General features: G+C 43.5%; 1 protein-coding gene across 1 annotated transcript in view; it reads right to left on the bottom strand.

Moving 5' to 3' along the window:
- Nucleotides 1-8,365: 8,365 nt before the first annotated feature.
- Nucleotides 8,366-16,728, bottom strand: part of LOC309546549 (uncharacterized protein) — a 34,669-nt gene continuing 26,306 nt past the window's right edge. The window contains exons 4-5 of the mRNA XM_082246298.1: nt 16,061-16,196; nt 8,366-8,777 (exon numbers count right to left, since the gene is read on the bottom strand). Of these exons, the coding sequence (XP_082102424.1) occupies nt 8,495-8,777; nt 16,061-16,196 (419 nt within the window). The 3' untranslated portion in view covers nt 8,366-8,494. The remainder of the gene's footprint in view (nt 8,778-16,060; nt 16,197-16,728) is intronic.

The raw sequence follows: 16,728 nt of genomic DNA on the forward strand, positions 1-16,728 counted from the left end.
ATAGGTGGAAGAGCTATTGACCAGATGCTTCATACAGGCAGTAATCCATATACGACCACAAGAGAAATCCTTGTTCCCTTCATGGGACTTGAGATTGGTTCTAAAAGCGCTGGTAAAGGCACCCTTTACTCCAATAGCTTATTTTACATTGCGGTTCCTAGTGGTAAAACAAAATCCTCTAAAAGCAGTTGCTTCAGACAGAAGGATGTTGGAGATTGCAGCACTTTCCTGCAAAGATCCCTTTCTTGTCTTTTTTTCCAGAAATAGTGATACTACGTCCATCTCCAAAGCTCAATTCTAAAGTTGTATCCAGTTCCCAGGAAAACTTGGGGGGGGGGGGGGGTCACAGGAGTCACTGAGTGCACGGCAGGAAGACTTCAGTTCCTTACATATGGACAAGTTGCTAACAGTGTACATGCAAAGGTCAAAAGACGCTAGGAAAGTGGACAATCTTTTCATTTTGCCTTCAGGTTCTCAAGAGTCATCTTCTATTGGTTTAGCAGGGTGATTAGATTGGCACGCAGGAAGTAGGCCTTTTTGCTTAGGAAAAGGTGCACGCTCCTTCGACCTGAGGGATGTCAGCCTTTGGGGCAGTTATGCCAGGATTCCAGGGAAGATATGTGAGACAGCTAGCCCTTCATTCTACTTTACAAGCTAGGCATGCGGTCAGCAAGTTCTGCAAAGTTTGAGACTAGACAACTTTTTTTTTCTTTTCCCGCCCATTTATTCAGCTAGTTCTATCCCATTGTGTGCTGACGTGAGGTATGGCCAGGAAAACTGAAAATTATTATCAAATACTTACGGTAATTTTCCTTTCCTGGTCTATCCTTACGTCAGCACAGAACTCCCTCCCTAGTGGCCTGTCGCAGGCTCGGTTATTGAACACTTCAGTAGGGTAGGGGATGTCTTTTATTTAGCTAGGAAGAGGCGGTCCTGTGGGTTCCAGAGGAGGCGTTAATCCATTATGTGCTGACGTGGGGATAGGTCAGGTAGGGAAATTATGGTAAGTATCTGATAACAATTTTCTATTATTGTGTATGAGAATTGGTATAAGCATCAGTATTTTTATTTTTAAAAAAAGAAAGGTATTTTAGTGATTTTAGTGCATTAAGAGCATCTTTAATTGGTTTTCAATGACTTGATTAAAACATTCTCGTTTTTTTTCATTCTATTTGTATTCACATAATACAAAATAATTTACAGTTACCCACAGGGTTTATTTCTTTTAGGCATCACAAAGACAATCATATCAATCTTTAGAACTAATCTGTACATCTGTACTAATCTGTAAAACAAATCAGAAAATGATCATATCTATATATCACAATAGAACTTTACATTTAAACATTTTAACACTAAGCACAAAGATTTTCCAAGCTGCAAGTCACTTTCAAGACCTTTGTGGTGTCCTGTACCATTATTTAAATTGTAAAAGTTACTGTTTTTTTTTTTCATGTACTTTCTCACCATATTATTCAAAGAAATGTTCCATTTTGGAAGCAGAAAAGCACTGCATTTGCCTCTAGTGAGGCAAACTAGAGGCACTAGTTTGTGCCTCTTGTAGAGTATTCACTCTACAATGTGAATCCAAAACTGCCAGTGGTTAATCAACTTAAAGCAGAACTTCACCCAAAAAGGCTACATTTGGCACCTTTTTTGGGGGGGGGGGTACCTGGTTTTAACAGGTACCTGCTCTCACTTCCGGTCAGATTGCGACAGCGATCAGAGTGGAAGTTTGGCCCCCCTCCTTCCCCTGCAGCCTTCTGGATCACATTCTCAGGTCCCAGGCTCGCACATGCGCAGTGGGGAACTGGCTATGAAGCCGCAAAGCTTCACTGCCGGTTTACCTTATTCAAGATATGGCACCTGGACCCGAGACCGATTAAAGAATCAGCTCAGGTGAGGAAGACGCTTGATCCTTGAACAGGTAAGTGTCCTTATATAAAAAGTCAGCAGTTACAGTATTTGTAGCTTCTGACTTTACATTTTTTGGGTGGAGGATGGAGCTCCTCTCTAAAGAAGCAATTAGGCTAGTGCAGCTTCTTGGAGCTGCTTAGCCATGCTTTTCACTTCACAGCTCCAACATAAAGTCCATTAAGGCAGTAGGTTTTGCAAGCAGACATGCACAGACACTGTTTACTTATGCCTCATACACACACAACGATTATCGGCCAACCGATCGTCCGACTTTTGTCCAAGTTGTGTTTTGTTGGTTGGAATGTGCCTAGACTGCACACGAATTTCCTCGGCCAACAAAAATCTACTTCAGAAGTGACGTCGTGTTGGTTTTTTTTCTGATGGAAAATCAGCCGTTGTGTTGTTGGCCAACAAAAATTTTATAGCCTGCACACCAGATTTTTTTCGGCCGAAAAGTCGGAGTCGGTTGTCGGAAGCATCATACTAACAAGCCGAAAAACGGCTGATCGGACTTGGCCGAAAATTCCCGGCCAATAATCAATGCATGTGTACGGGGCATTATAGTGCTCACTTTCTTCTCAAATCCTTCTCATTCCCATGGACATCACAAGTTTGGTATCATACTATTCTTGTAGAGCCCACATCTAATCAGTGCACTGCCCTTCCCAAAATATATATAAGTTCTTTAGGCTGGGTTCACACTTGAAATGGATGCGGCTGAAAGCAGGGGTCTGGTGTATCCCTGTTCTCCATTTCAGGGATGAATCAGGCCTGAATTTTTGGCTGAATTTGGACCTGAAAGAGAGCAGAAGAACCCTGCACAATTTTCTCTGCAGCCCCCCCGGAGATGTTTGAACCGGCTCAGAGCCGGTCACAATCTCCTGTCATGCGAATTGGATGCAGGGAAGTGTGAACCCAGCCTTAAACTGATATTTATTGCCTGTAGGTTAAATTACCGCTTCTGCTGCGTTCTCTATCAAGGTGGCCACCACTAGAGTCTTAGTATTCTTCCATAAAGCAGAAAACCAAACAGATTTTTATTATGAAGACCAATTGTAAGTACACTATGTAGTCCTCTGCATTTTAATTCCAAACCTTACAAGTTCCACTTGTATTAATGGACTACCACCTTAAGGCAACCTATACTGAGAGAAGTGCATAAGCTGCCACTGCTGACCCCCTTCTGAAAAGGCTACCTGCTTGGGTGTCACTGGCCTCAACACTTTTAAAATTACTGTCTCTAATGAGCTTGTAACCATTAACCACTTGACCTTTGGAAGATTTACCCCCCCCCCCCCCTCCTGACCTGGCCATTTTTTTGCTGTACTTAAAAAAAATATATGCCCTTTTTTTCCCTACAAATAGAGCTTTCTTTTGGTGGTATTTGATGTTCACCTCTGAATTTGTTTTGTTTTTTTGCGCTATAAACAAAAAAAAAAATGACAATTTAAAAAAAAGAAAAAAACTGTATTTTTTACTTTCTGATATAAAACATATCCAATAAAAAAAAATTGAAAAAAAATGTCTTCATAAATTTACGCTAATATGTATTCTGCTACATATTTTTGGTAAAAAAAATCCCAATAAGCGTATATTGATTGGTTTGCTTAAAAGTTATAGTATCTGAAAACTATGGGATATTTTTGTTTATTGATTTATTGTTTTAGTAGTAATGGCGGTGATCAGCGACTTATAGCAGGACAGCGATATTGCAGCGGACAGTCAGACACTAATACAGTGATCAGTACTAAAAATATGCACTATCACTGTACTGTCTAATGACACTGGCTGGGAAGGTGTTAAACATTAGGGTTGATCAAAGGGTTAACCGTGTTCCTAGCCAGTGTTTTAAATTACTGTGGGAGGTACTTTTACTAGAGGAAGGCATGGATCCATGTCCTTGCTTTGCAGAGACAGAGGATCCATGCCTTCCCTCCTGTCAGAATGGCGATCTGCCTTGTTTACATAGGTAGGCCGCAGTTCTGCCTCTGTGCTGGATGATCAGTGGGTGCCAGTGGACATCAAGTCTGCAGTATCTGCAGATCAGCTCCTGCTGTGTATAATCACAGCGGGAGTGGGCTGCCGGCAGTGTGCATTTGCACCCCCTACCCGGACGTGTCGGATCACTTACTATTTACGTGATCCAGCGCAGTAGTGCCACCTTGCCGCTGTATATGTAAGTTATATGGTTGGCAAGTGTTTAACCACTTGCCGACCAGTCACTGGGACTGTACTGCGGCAAAGTGGCTCGATTCCGTCCAGCAATGTAGACCTACGTCGCTGGACTCCTCCCCCTGCAGGCGCGCTCCCGCTGTTTTCAGTCACAGCGGGAGTCGGGCCAGGGGAGATGCGGCGGCGATCGCTGCTGCTCTTTCCCGATCATCGGGGAATCTAGTCTGGAGATCCGCCTGCTTGTGTAAATAGAGCGGGGCGGATCTCCCAAGTGACAAACAGTGACAGATTGCAGTGTTCACCTCCCCCCACACACATTAGTAAGCACCAGGCATACATTAACCCCTCCCTCTCCAAAAAAATTAACCCCTTCCCTGCCAGTGTCATTTTTACAGTAACAGTGCATATTTATAGCACTGAATACTGTAGAAATGTCACTGGTACCCCCAAAAGTGTAAAAAATGTCAGTCAAGGGTCCGATCTGTCCGCTGCAATGTCGCAGTCCCACAAAAAAAAATCGCAGATCGACGCCATTACTCGTTAAAAAAAAAACACCAAAAATGACAGAAATCTTTCCCTTAGTTAGTAAACGCAATAACTTTTGCGCAAACCAATCAAAATATACTTATTGCGATTTTTTTTACCAAAAATATGTAGCAGAAAACAAATTGGCCAAAAATTTAAAAACATTTTGATTTTTACATTTTTTTGGGGGGGAATTTCATATAAAAAAATGTTAAAAATATTGTTTTTTTTTTCAAAATAAACGCTCTTTTTGTTTATAGCGCAAAAAGTAAAAATCGCACAGGTGATCAAATACTACCAAAAGAAAGCTCTGTTTGTGGGGAAAAAAAAGGACGTAAATTTAGTTTGGGTACAGCGTCGCACGACCGCGCAATTGTCAGTTAAAGTTGCACAGCGCCGAATCGCAAAAAGTGGCCTGGACGTAAGACAGCAAAATCCTCCGGTGGTAAAGTGGTTAAAGACAGAACTCTTGATCTACATACAGTGGGTACGGAAAGTATTCAGACCCCCTTAAATTTTTCACTCTTTGTTATATTGCAGCCATTTGCTGAAATCATTTAGGTTCATTCTTCTTCCTCATGAATGTACACATAGCACCCCATACTGACAGAAAAACACAGAATTGTTGACATTGTTGCAGATTTATTAAAAAAGAAAAACTGAAATATCACATGGTCCTAAGTATTCAGACCCTTTGCTCAGTATTTAGTAGAAGCCCCCTTTTGATCTAATACAGCCAGGAGTCTTTTTGGGAAAGATGCAACAAGTCTTTCACACCTGGATTTGGGGATCCTCTGCCATTCCTCCTTGCAGATCCTCTCCAGTTCTGTCAGGTTGGATGGTAAACGTTGGTGGACAGCCGATTTTAGGTCTCTCCAGAGATGCTCAATTGGGTTTAAGTCAGGGCTCTGGCTGGGCCATTCAAGAACAGTCATGGAGTTGTTGTGAAGCCACTCCTTCATTATTTTAGCTGTGTGCTTAGGGTCATTGTCTTGTTGGAAGGTAAACCTTCGGCCCAGTCTGAGGTCCAGAGCACTCTGGAGAAGGTTTTTGTCCAGGATATCCCTGTACTTGGCCGCATTCATCTTTCCCTCGATTGCAACCAGTCGTCCTGTCCCTGCAGCTGAAAAACACCCCCACAGCATGATGCTGCCACCACCATGCTTCACTGTTGGGACTGTATTGGACAGGTCATGAGCAGTGCCTGGTTTTCTCCACACATACCACTTAGAATTAAGGCCAAAAAGTTCTATTTTGGTCTCATCAGACCAGAGAATCTTATTTCTCACCATCTTGGAGTCCTTCAGGTGTTTTTTAGCAAACTCCATGCGGGCTTTCATGTGTCTTACACTGAGGAGAGGCTTCCATCGGGCCACTCTGCCATAAAGCCCCGACTGGTGGAGGGCTGCAGTGATGGTTGACTTTCTACAACTTTCTCCCATCTCCTGACTGCATCTCTGGAGCTCAGTCACAGTGATCTTTGGGTTCTTCTTTACCTCTCTCACCAAGGCTCTTCTCCCCCGATAGCTTAGTTTGGCCGGACGGCCAGCTCTAGGAAGGGTTCTGGTCATCCCAAACATCTTCCATTTCAGGATTATGGAGGCCACTGTGCTCTTAGGAACCTTAAGTGCAGCAGAAATCTTTTTGTAACCTTGGCCAGATCTGTGCCTTGCCACAATTCTGTCTCTGAGCTCTTCAGGCAGTTCCTTTGACCTCATGATTCTCATTTGCTCTGACATGCATTGTGATCTGGAAGGTCTTATATAGACAGGTGTGTGGCTTTCCTAATCAAGTCCAATCAGTATAATCAAACACAGCTGGACTGAAATGAAGGTGTAGAACCATCTCAAGGATGATCAGAAGAAATGGAAAGCACCTGAGTTAAATATATGAGTGTCACAGCAAAGGGTCTGAATACTTAGGACCATGTGATATTTCAGTTTTTCTTTTTTAATAAATCTGCAACAATGTCAACAATTCTGTGTTTTTCTGTCAGTATGGGGTGCTATGTGTACATTCATGAGGAAGAAGAATGAACTTAAATGATTTTAGCAAATGGCTGCAATATAACAAAGAGTGAAAAATTTAAGGGGGTCTGAATACTTTCCGTACCCACTGTATTTGTTTTCAGGATACCACAAATGGCAGCCTACATGTTTCTTTCAGTAGAGATTAGTAGTGGTTCCACTGTATGTAGGAGCATAGCCACCCTTTTTTTTGTTTGTTACCCAAATGCAGACTTGTATAAAGTACTCAAAATTTCTACTTGAGTAAAAGTACAAGTGCTCGATCAAAAAGTGACTTGAGTAGAAGTGGAAGTGCTCGCAGAAAAAGTTACTTAAGTAGAAGTACTAAAGTATTCAACATTTTTTTTACTTAAGTATTGCAAGTAGTTTTTTCAAAAAAATTGCTACTTAAGTACTAAAAGTAAAAAGTACCAGTAGTTTTGAAAAAAAATTTCTACTCAAGTACTGAAAGTAGAAGTACAAGTACTGTGTTATGTAGTTATTAACGAAAGAAGTCAAAAGTTTGAACATCATATTGTTTTTTATTATTTCAAATGATTTATTCAAATGATTAACCTGTGTTTGTTAGTAGTTTCTTGATGCACTTTAAGCGCTGTAGCACCATTTATTTGTTTGTTTCATATTTTCTTTTTATTGGAAAGATTTGGTATAGCAGCTTTTATTATACACAGCCTTTATTTTCGTATGCGCTGATTTACAAATGACATTATACACATTTTTTGAGCTTTATGCAACCTGCCATCTACTGTTCTGGCAGTGGTAATTTTTTTAAAAGTAACGAGTAACTATGCAGCACAAAAAAAAAATACTTGAGTAGAAGTATCGAAATCATCGAAAAAATGTAGTGAAGTAAAAGTAGAAGTAGGAGAAAAAAATTCTACTCTAGGAAAGTACAGATACCGCATTTCGGTACTTAAGTACAGTACTTAAGTAGTTCTACTTCGTTACTATACATCTCTGCCCAAATGGGAGAAGGAGAGGTTTGGGAGCACATGGAGGACATAGGACATGAAACACAGTAAGAAATTATTTCATAAAAAATTGATTATAGGGCCATTTAGTAGTGGCTATATATAGATTAGATATGGAGAATAAGGTTATTGTTTAATGCCTTTTTACTTTCAGGTTTACATTTTTGTATACCATTGACTTGTATATTTGTGCCTGAGAGAATAGTGTGTGTAGTCATTAAGGCCCCGTTTACACCTGAGCGATTTTCTGCTTGAAGCTTGTAGCTCTAAAGCACTCAATAAGCCAAATCCCATTTTATTCTATGGCCCCTGTTCACAGCTGAGCATTCTGTCACCTAAAGCAAAACGCCTGTCGCTCAAAAAAGTACAGGCGCTTCTTTTTGTTTTTGGCCCCTTAGACTTAAAAAAAATGCGTGACTTGAGCGTTATACGAGCATTTTCTGCTCCAATAGCAGCTCTCCACCCCCAATTTCCTCTCCCTATCCTCCCTCTAGTGCTTTCTATTGGCTAAACAAAAATACCTGAAGCTGTTAAATCCTTGTAATACACTTCTAAAACGCTTTAAAAATGCTTGTAAAAAGCTGCAAACGCTTTAAAAAAATGCTCGAAAAACACTAATAAATCGCTACGCCCAGTTGTGAATGGAGCCTTAAGGGATGGCAGCAAGATAACAAGTGGTACATGTGCAATAAAGAATTATTTATTTGTTAGAAAATAAGTATTCTTTTTCATGGCAAGCAAAAAGATACCATGTCCTGTATAAAAGAGTTGTGCTTGATGGACGTGCTGATGTAAAGTTCTTCAAGGATTATATAGCTACTAGGTTGTTATATATAAATCCAGCACTGCATTTTATGTCACATCTCTCCTTGGTACATGGATTCACCTGTATACAAGACCTAAGTGTGTATGTGTGTAAAATTTCCTGGATTTTTCCTCTAAGTAATCGACACTGAAGCCAAGGTCCATTACTTGGGAGCGGAGAGTCCTGTGGTCCTTTAGGTCAGACTCAAAGACGGTTTCTTGTAGTCGTCTCACCAAGGCCTGGAGTTCAGTGTTTAGGTTCTGCAGAGCTTCGTTTTCACTACATAGAATATTTCTCTCTCTGATGGCAAGGTCACGCTCCCATTTGGCTATAGTGATTTTCTCTTCAAGTTCCTTCAAGCTGTCAAGACACAGTTATACAAACATTATAAAAGTGCAATCTCCCTGTTGTGCTCCCCGCAATGAAGAAAAAAAAAAAAATCAGTATGTATTCCTTTTTTGTTTTTTGTTTTTTTTATTTCAAAGTGTCTTCGGCCAGGTTCCATGACACCATGGGTCCTCTTCACTCTTTTTTTCCTACCACAATGGGTTGAATGTAAATTATTTGAGTCCAGGGTGGGGTTTTAGGCTTAAAGCGGAGTTCCGGGCACAGATGTCATTTTTCAATAAGCATACCCCCGGGACAGTCAGGGCTAGCACATTCCACAATGGCTAGCCTCTGATCTGTCCCGGTTCGCACTTACCTTTTAGAAGAAATACTTACTTATAAAATTTCTTCCACAGCGTTTCCATCTCTCTTGTGGGCAGCTGAAGCCGGCGCGGTCCTCTTCTGCGTCTTCTTCCGCGTCTTCTTCTCCCAGAATGCGCCGCACCGGTCCCTCTCGTCACTTCCGGTGCGGCGCCGCATTCCTAAACAGCTTCTGGGCATGCCCAGAAGCTGTTTAGCAGGGGAATGCGGCGTCGCCCGGAAATGACGCGCGGGGCCGGTGCCGTCGCATTGATTCCTGGGAGCTATGACGTTCAGCTCCCAGGAATCATCGCGAGGCAGGAAGTGACGGGGTGAGCCGCGGCTCCGAGGGAGGAAGTACCCTGAGGTGAGTATTTACGATCTACAATTACAAGGTGAGTTTTAAAAAAAAAAAAACCTAACTATCCAATTCCTTTTCAGGTTATCCAGAACTAGCGGACGGGCACAAAAAAAAACATTGATTTTGTGCCCGGAACTCCGCTTTAATGCCCTGATCTTAGAGGAAGTGGAATGAATGTCCTGGGTGTCATTTAACCAGAGCAGGAGAGGTGAGACTGTAGGGCTGATTTTTTTAAATTTTAAAGTAGATCCCAAGTCAAATACCAACTGTACTTAAACCTGCTCCCACCCCCATTCTAATAGCTTTGACATACCGTATTTATCGGCGTATAACACGCACTTTTTCCTCCTAAAAATGGAGGGAAAAATACCAGTGCGTGTTATATGCCGATCTAGGGCGGGCCGGGCAGAGTATAAGGAAGGACGAGCGGTGTCTGTTATAGGAAGTCCCGCCTCCTATGATAGACAGCACAGTGGTCCAATGCAGGGACGTGGGACGTGTGACGTCTATCATAGGTAGACGCTGGGACTTCTGATGACAGCGGCCGCTCGTCCTCGCTTCCCCTCGGTCTGGCCCGCCCCCCTCCTCTGCTTCTCAGCGCTGCCTGGACTGTTTTTAAAATACCGGTATATCGCTGCAAGTACGGTGCATGGCTAAATTCTTAATAGCTTTTATTTTATGGACTTCTTCTTCCATGAGTTCTTGTTCCAATAATTGCACACAAGTGTATTGATTTTTAGATATTGGTTATACTATTGTCCTGGCAGTCATTTATGAATTGTCATCGGCACATCTAGCACAGTGTGCCTGGTTAAATATTAATGAATGAAGACTATATGCTTTATATCTGTAGGGTATATCCTCTTACTTCAGCTTGTTCCTTTACAGTGATTGTAAAGTCATATACAGTGCCTTGCGAACGTATTCGGCCCCCTTGAACTTTGCAACCTTTTGCAAGTAAAGGGGCTGAATAATTTTGCACGCCCAATTTTTCAGTTTTTTATTTGTTAACAAAGTTTGAAATATCCAATAAATTTCGTTCCACTTCATGATTGTGTCCCACTTGTTGTTGGGACAATTTATTCACAAAAAATTACAGTTTTATATCTTTATGTTTGAAACCTGAAATGTGGCAAAAGGTCGCAAAGTTCAAGGGGGGCGAACACTTTCGTAAGGCAAAGGGAACTCCTGAAATCTGTACACAGTGCACCCCTGAACCCTGCACTCTGTACACAGCGCACCCCTGAACCCTGCACTCTGTACACAGCACACCCCTAAACCCTTCACTCTGTACACATCGCATCCCTTAACTCCGCACATAACGCACTCCAGGTATTTATTGCGTGGCTGAGTACTGCACCTATTCTCTGAGAAAAAAAGCCGTGGATCAATTTATATAGTCTTACAGATAAAACCGGCTCTTTGAGGTCATTTATAATGCTGATGCAGCCCGTCATGAATTTGAGTTTGACCAGTGGTGGCTGGTGAAGTTTTAAGGTTGTGGGGCGCAAGACCCCGCCCTTCCATTTGACCCCTCCCATTTCTCAGAAGTCCCACCCCTTATAGACTCCTCTCATTTTGTCCCCTGTATTTTGCTTGCGTGAACAAATTCTCCCAATATATCACATATTAAGGGGTCCATCAGTACTAGTATATCCCATAATAGGGAGCAGGGGCCCTATTATGGGATATACTGTGAGAGACACCCTATTATGGGGTACACTGACTGAGAGTGACACAAACCCCACAGTACAGGCCCCCTAGCACAAACCCCACAGTACAGGCCCCCTAGCACAAACCCCACAGTACAGACCCCCTAGCACTAATCCAACAGTGCAGGCCCCCTAGCACAAACCCCACAGTACAGGCCCCCTAGCACTAATCCCACAGTACAGAGGGCGGCAGCGGGAGTCTGAGTCACTCTCGGATGCGGATGGGATGCGATGCGGAGTTGCTGACTCTCTCGCGCGGGCTCTCCTCTGAGTCCTCTCTGCTGGCGGGCGGAAAGCTCTCCTCTCTGCTAGCAGGCGGGCGGGACTGTCACACGCACTGCCCCCAAGCATTCACGTCACCAGGTCCCGGGAATCTTGTCCTCCTGTGTGATTGGTCCAGGCTGGAGTCTGGACCAATCACAGCCAGGACATCACAAAAGTGGGGAGTGTCGGAGCACATTGCTCTATGCCCCGATGACCCCCAGAAGGCCGTCAATAGGAGCCTCTACACCGCCGCACGTGGGGTGAAAAACCCCACACCCCCCCATACCCACCACTAGTCCGGCGCCCCTAGTGGGCTGAAAATTGTAAAATTTTTATATTTTTTTTATGCTTTTTTTTCTGTGGCCACAGATTGGGGGGGGGGGGTTGTTTTAGGTTTAAAGGCCACATTTTATTAGGAAAATGATGTGCATTTATTATTATTTTCACACAAGCCTGCAGATCATTGCACCCGTGATTAGTGTATCACGTGTGCATGGTCAGGCTCCTGCACACACTGCCTGCAGCTCTGTTGCCCATACCTCTGTGTGGGACTTTCTGTTACAGAGTTGTAGGCAGTGTGAATGGACTACAAGCGTGCTGATCAGCACACTCACGGTCCACTGAAACAACAAGTCCATCTGCCGCAGTGGCAGATGGGATTTGTAGTTTATTAATTCACAGACTGCTGTAATAGGAATGACTCAGCTGTGCAGGTGGAGCCCCGCACAGGGGCAACAATTTTCAAAATGTGACAGCTTGTTCAGGGAATCCCTGCCCACTGTCACAGGGAGGGTGGTTCTGACAGTGGGAATCAGGTGAATAGGAGCATGTGAAATGTTACACCCTAAACTTCACTTCTCATTGTTTGGTCGTATAAGTGTCCTTAAAATGGACATTTCACTGAAATTATTATTTTGGTCCATCCCAATCCATTGGTCCCCCGTCTCTTGGTTTTTTCCTTTCCCTGAATAAAGCTATCCGTGCCTTCATATGGAGCCATACAGAATTTATCAAACTTTTCTATCTTTACCTAAGAGCAGGGGTGGGTGGCTTTACCCTAGATGTTACTATATTTTCGTGCGGCCTCTCTGCTCAGAGTAGTTGACTGGTATCATGGTAACCATAACAAGTTGTGGACTCATTTAGAAAATGACCTTCTCTCCCTTGACCTTACATCCTTGCCCTGGACGGAACCTGGTCAGCAGCCCCCAAAAGACCTGTTACCCCTCACGGTTGCAGGTGTAGGATGCCTACTTACGTAATGGCTTACTCTCTTTCAGACCGAGCCCTTTGACCCCATTGTTTGGGCTGCTTCCTTTTCTCCGACTGCTACAAGCTCTCAATTTCTAAGCTGGCAGCAACAAGACTTTTTTGAGTCAAACCATTTGTGGTCAGATTTTCTAGGATACTCCTGACCTGTCATAGCTCATCATGTGCATGGTTAGAGTATACACAGTTAAAACATTATTTACTTACACTGTCATTCATAGACTTTCTGACGCAACACTTTACAGAATCTCTGCTATCCTAATATGATGACACACTTTCACAATTTCAGATATACCAGATCTTGTTGAAAGAATAATCCCCGAACCATCATCATCTCTTTCGAAATGGGAACAGGAACTGCAAGTATCGATGGATGCTATGGGCAAGGACAAAATACTGGCCATTTCATACCTTCTCATGCACAAGAGTGTAACTAGCATCATTTATCTAGGTGGTATTATTGCCCTACACTTTTGCATAAAATGGATTCATCTGTTCCTGAAACTTGGTGGTGATGTTTGAAGGCTTCTGGCACCATGACCCATATTTAGGGTACCTGTCCAGAATTCTCCCATTCTGGGATAAATTATTACACCAGTCTGAGAAACTGGTTGGAGATAAAATCTTAAACAAACCGTAGATTACTGTATTGTCCATATTACCATCTCCAATAAACAAATTAAAAGAAGCTTAGTTAGGCCCTTTATCACAGCCGTCCTTTCTGTGATATCCAGACATTGGCGACAGGCCAAGGTTCCATCGAAGGCAAAATGGGCTTATAAAATGGGAAAGATTGATTATGTAGAACGTATAATTGCGTGGGTTGGATATAAATCTGACTCATACAAACTTATGTAGATAGTATGGTCTAATTTTATATATTCCTCTGATTTGGGCTACTTTATCTCCACAAAGCTCCGAAGATCCAGTGACCTCCCGGATCCTCACATTGTTCCTTTTAATGATCACCCTTCCCCCATCTCCCCCCACCCTTTTTCTTTCTTTCTTTCTTTCTTTCTTTTTTTCTTTCTTTCTTTCTTTCTTTCTTTCTTTCTTTCTTTCTTTCTTTCTTTCTTTCTTTCTTTCTTTCTTTCTTTCTTTCTTTCTTTCTTTCTTTCTTTCTTTCTTTCTTTTCAGCTTGTTCTATTGAAAAAAAACCAGAAACACAACAATCTTGAAAGATTTCATAGGGCCCTATCATACGGACAGACCAATTGGGCCTGCCTGTCAGTTTTTCAGGGGGACTCGATCGGACTCTCTAGTCTCCTCTATAGAGCGTGGCTGTCAACGGACACCCGCTGACATCCGATCCAATCCTGTCCACTAAAAACAGACGGATGGTAAGGGCAGTCAATGTAAACAGACAGACAGTCTGTTAACATCTGACCGCCCATAGAGGAGAATGGGCTGCGTCTGTGTTCGCTCTGCATAAGCAGAGCAGACATGGATCCTCCTGCTCAGCAGGGATCAGCAGACACATTCGATCAGCAGACACATTCCCTGCCGAGCAGGCAGACTCTGATGGAGCCCATCTCATGTGTAAGGGGCCTTACTGATTATTATATGTTATCATGTGTTATGAATTTCCATTTGCCCAAATAAATAAAGATACATTTACGGTCAGCAACAGAATGGATGAGTAGAAGGCTACCCCTTAAATTAGTGGGCGGTAGAATGAATGTTCTTTTACATTTGTGGTCAATAAAGAGCATGTCGTACTTACACATAAAAAGACTGGTGCCAGTGGTTATTTACCTAAGATGAAAGAAGGCTCGACTAGTCTCACACCTCTGCCGCTCAGAGGCATAACTAGAACCTTCAGGGCCCCGGTGCAAGAAACCATGAAGGGCCCCCGGACCCCTGGCCGGGGCCCTTCCCTTCAAGCCTAGGGCTCTCCCCACTGATCCTGTGGCCCTTTACTCTTGTTGCGGGGCCCTTTATTACGGTCCCGCAGCGGGACCCTTTCACAAGTTCTGCAGTGGGCCCCCTTCCTGCCATCTTGGGGCCTCCCCACAGTGGTGGAGTTCCAGGGCCCGGTTGCAAGTGTGACTTTTGCGATCCTGGAAGTTCACCTTCTGGTGTCAGTAGTTTTTATTTTTTGGTATTTTAAATGTATTATTTTTTTTTATCATTTTACAGTATTTTATTTTTTTACAATGTCACTGACTATGACTCTGTCCATTCAGAAAAGGAAGGAGCTGGTAAATGACATACTTACTGACCCCTTCCTGGTTCTCTATTGTGACACATCCCCTGCAGCAGCCGGCAAGAGAGCGGGGGGGGGGGACCAGGGGAGCACAGTAAGGGGGGGACCAGGGGAGCACACAGGGGCCCAGAGACAGCAGAACACGAGTGAACTGTATAGGAGGAGTGGTGGGGGCCGGCATACAGAGGGACCAATCTCCTCCATTTTCCTCCTGCAGCTACAGGAGGAAAAAAGAGGACAGTGATTTCTCTACATGCTTCCCCGGCCACTCCTTCTATCCAGGTGTACAGGGGAGCCGCACAGGCCCCCTGGAGCATGGGGCCTGGTTGCAAATGCAACTCCTGCAACCCCTGTAGTTACGCCCCTGCTGCCGCTACTCAAGGAACCTCTAGAAACCATTGCAGGAACCCTAGTTGAGAAAGACTGCTCTAGACCAGCCTTTTTCAGCCAGGGTGCTCAGAAACCCTGGGGTGCCTTCAGGTTTCTTCAGGGGTTCCTTGGTCTGCCTTTTAGTTACACAAAGCCGCAGGATTTCATTGTGCACAATAATATCCTTCTAGCCACCGGCATCTTATCAACCAATGATGTCATTCATTGATAAGGAGGACATCAGGTGTCTGCACAGTGTCCTTGTTTGTCGTTCTCCGCCAGCACTGGGGTCACATTTGCTGAGTGAGGGAAGGAAACTGAGAAGAGAAATGTTGGAGTACTAGTCAGCATCAGTGTGCAAAGGTATATTTGCTTTAGAATAATAAGTCACTAACTTTGGTTGTTGCTGGGTTTTGGTTAGTTCATAGTTTTTCAATAATTTATAATGGGGTGTCTCGAGACACAATTTATAAGGGTGCCTTGATTTAAAAACGGTTGAGAAACTCTGCTCTAGACAACTGTGTATATGGAAAAGTGTCAGGCAATACTCAGACCCCACTTAAGTTATTTTTCATATTTGTGATATTTTTCCCTATGAATATTATAGAGCCCTCCCCCCAGGTCTTTGGAATTTCCACACCAATATCCAGAAAAGACTAATACAAAAAATATATTTGAAAATGTAATTTGTAAATGAAATGTCCTTTGGTGATGGTAAAGGAACACCTTCTGATAAATACAGCCATGGGAAAGATAGTTAACAACAAATACTTACTTGCTCATGTATTTGTTTTTCATCCTTTTAATTTTCTTTCTAAGCTGTTCATTTTCCTGCTTGATTGTCCTGTCGTATTCCTGATGTAGTAATATTGCTTCATTCATGAGTTGCTTACTTTGAGGAACTGGCATAACTGGGAAACCGTACATGAATACAAAGTTACATGTTAAAGATAACATTTCTGAAACCCTGAAAATCTCACCATTAGTACACCTACTAGAGCAATATGTACTAGGCCTGCTGAATATAATCGCCGAATCGATGCATCGCGATGCGACCCTTCACGATTCTGCATCGATTTGGGGTGATTGAAAAATCGATTACTAATGACGTCAGTTCTGGGGGCGGGGACAGAAGTGACATGGCGGCGCTGGCCGGGCTTGTGGAACACGGAGCTCCTCCTTGCGGCGCGGTAGAGGAGAGTGGAGCTATCGGTGCTCTCTCTGGCCCCGGAATACACACGGCATGTCCACTTAACACGCTGCTGCCCAAGGGGCGTGGCTTCCGGCGGAGTGAATGGCGGCTTTTTAGCTCCGCTCTGCTGGCCATCGGGGCACTGACCTCTTCTACGACCCCCTGACACCATCTACAGCCTCCATCTGCACCGCTCGGCTCCCCCTACCACCGCGGAACCGATGACTCGCCGCAAAAAGGACCCCGGTCAG

The sequence above is a fragment of the Pelophylax lessonae genome, assembly GCF_965119305.1.
Source record: "Pelophylax lessonae genome assembly, chromosome: 1".
Classification (NCBI taxonomy): domain Eukaryota; kingdom Metazoa; phylum Chordata; class Amphibia; order Anura; family Ranidae; genus Pelophylax; species Pelophylax lessonae.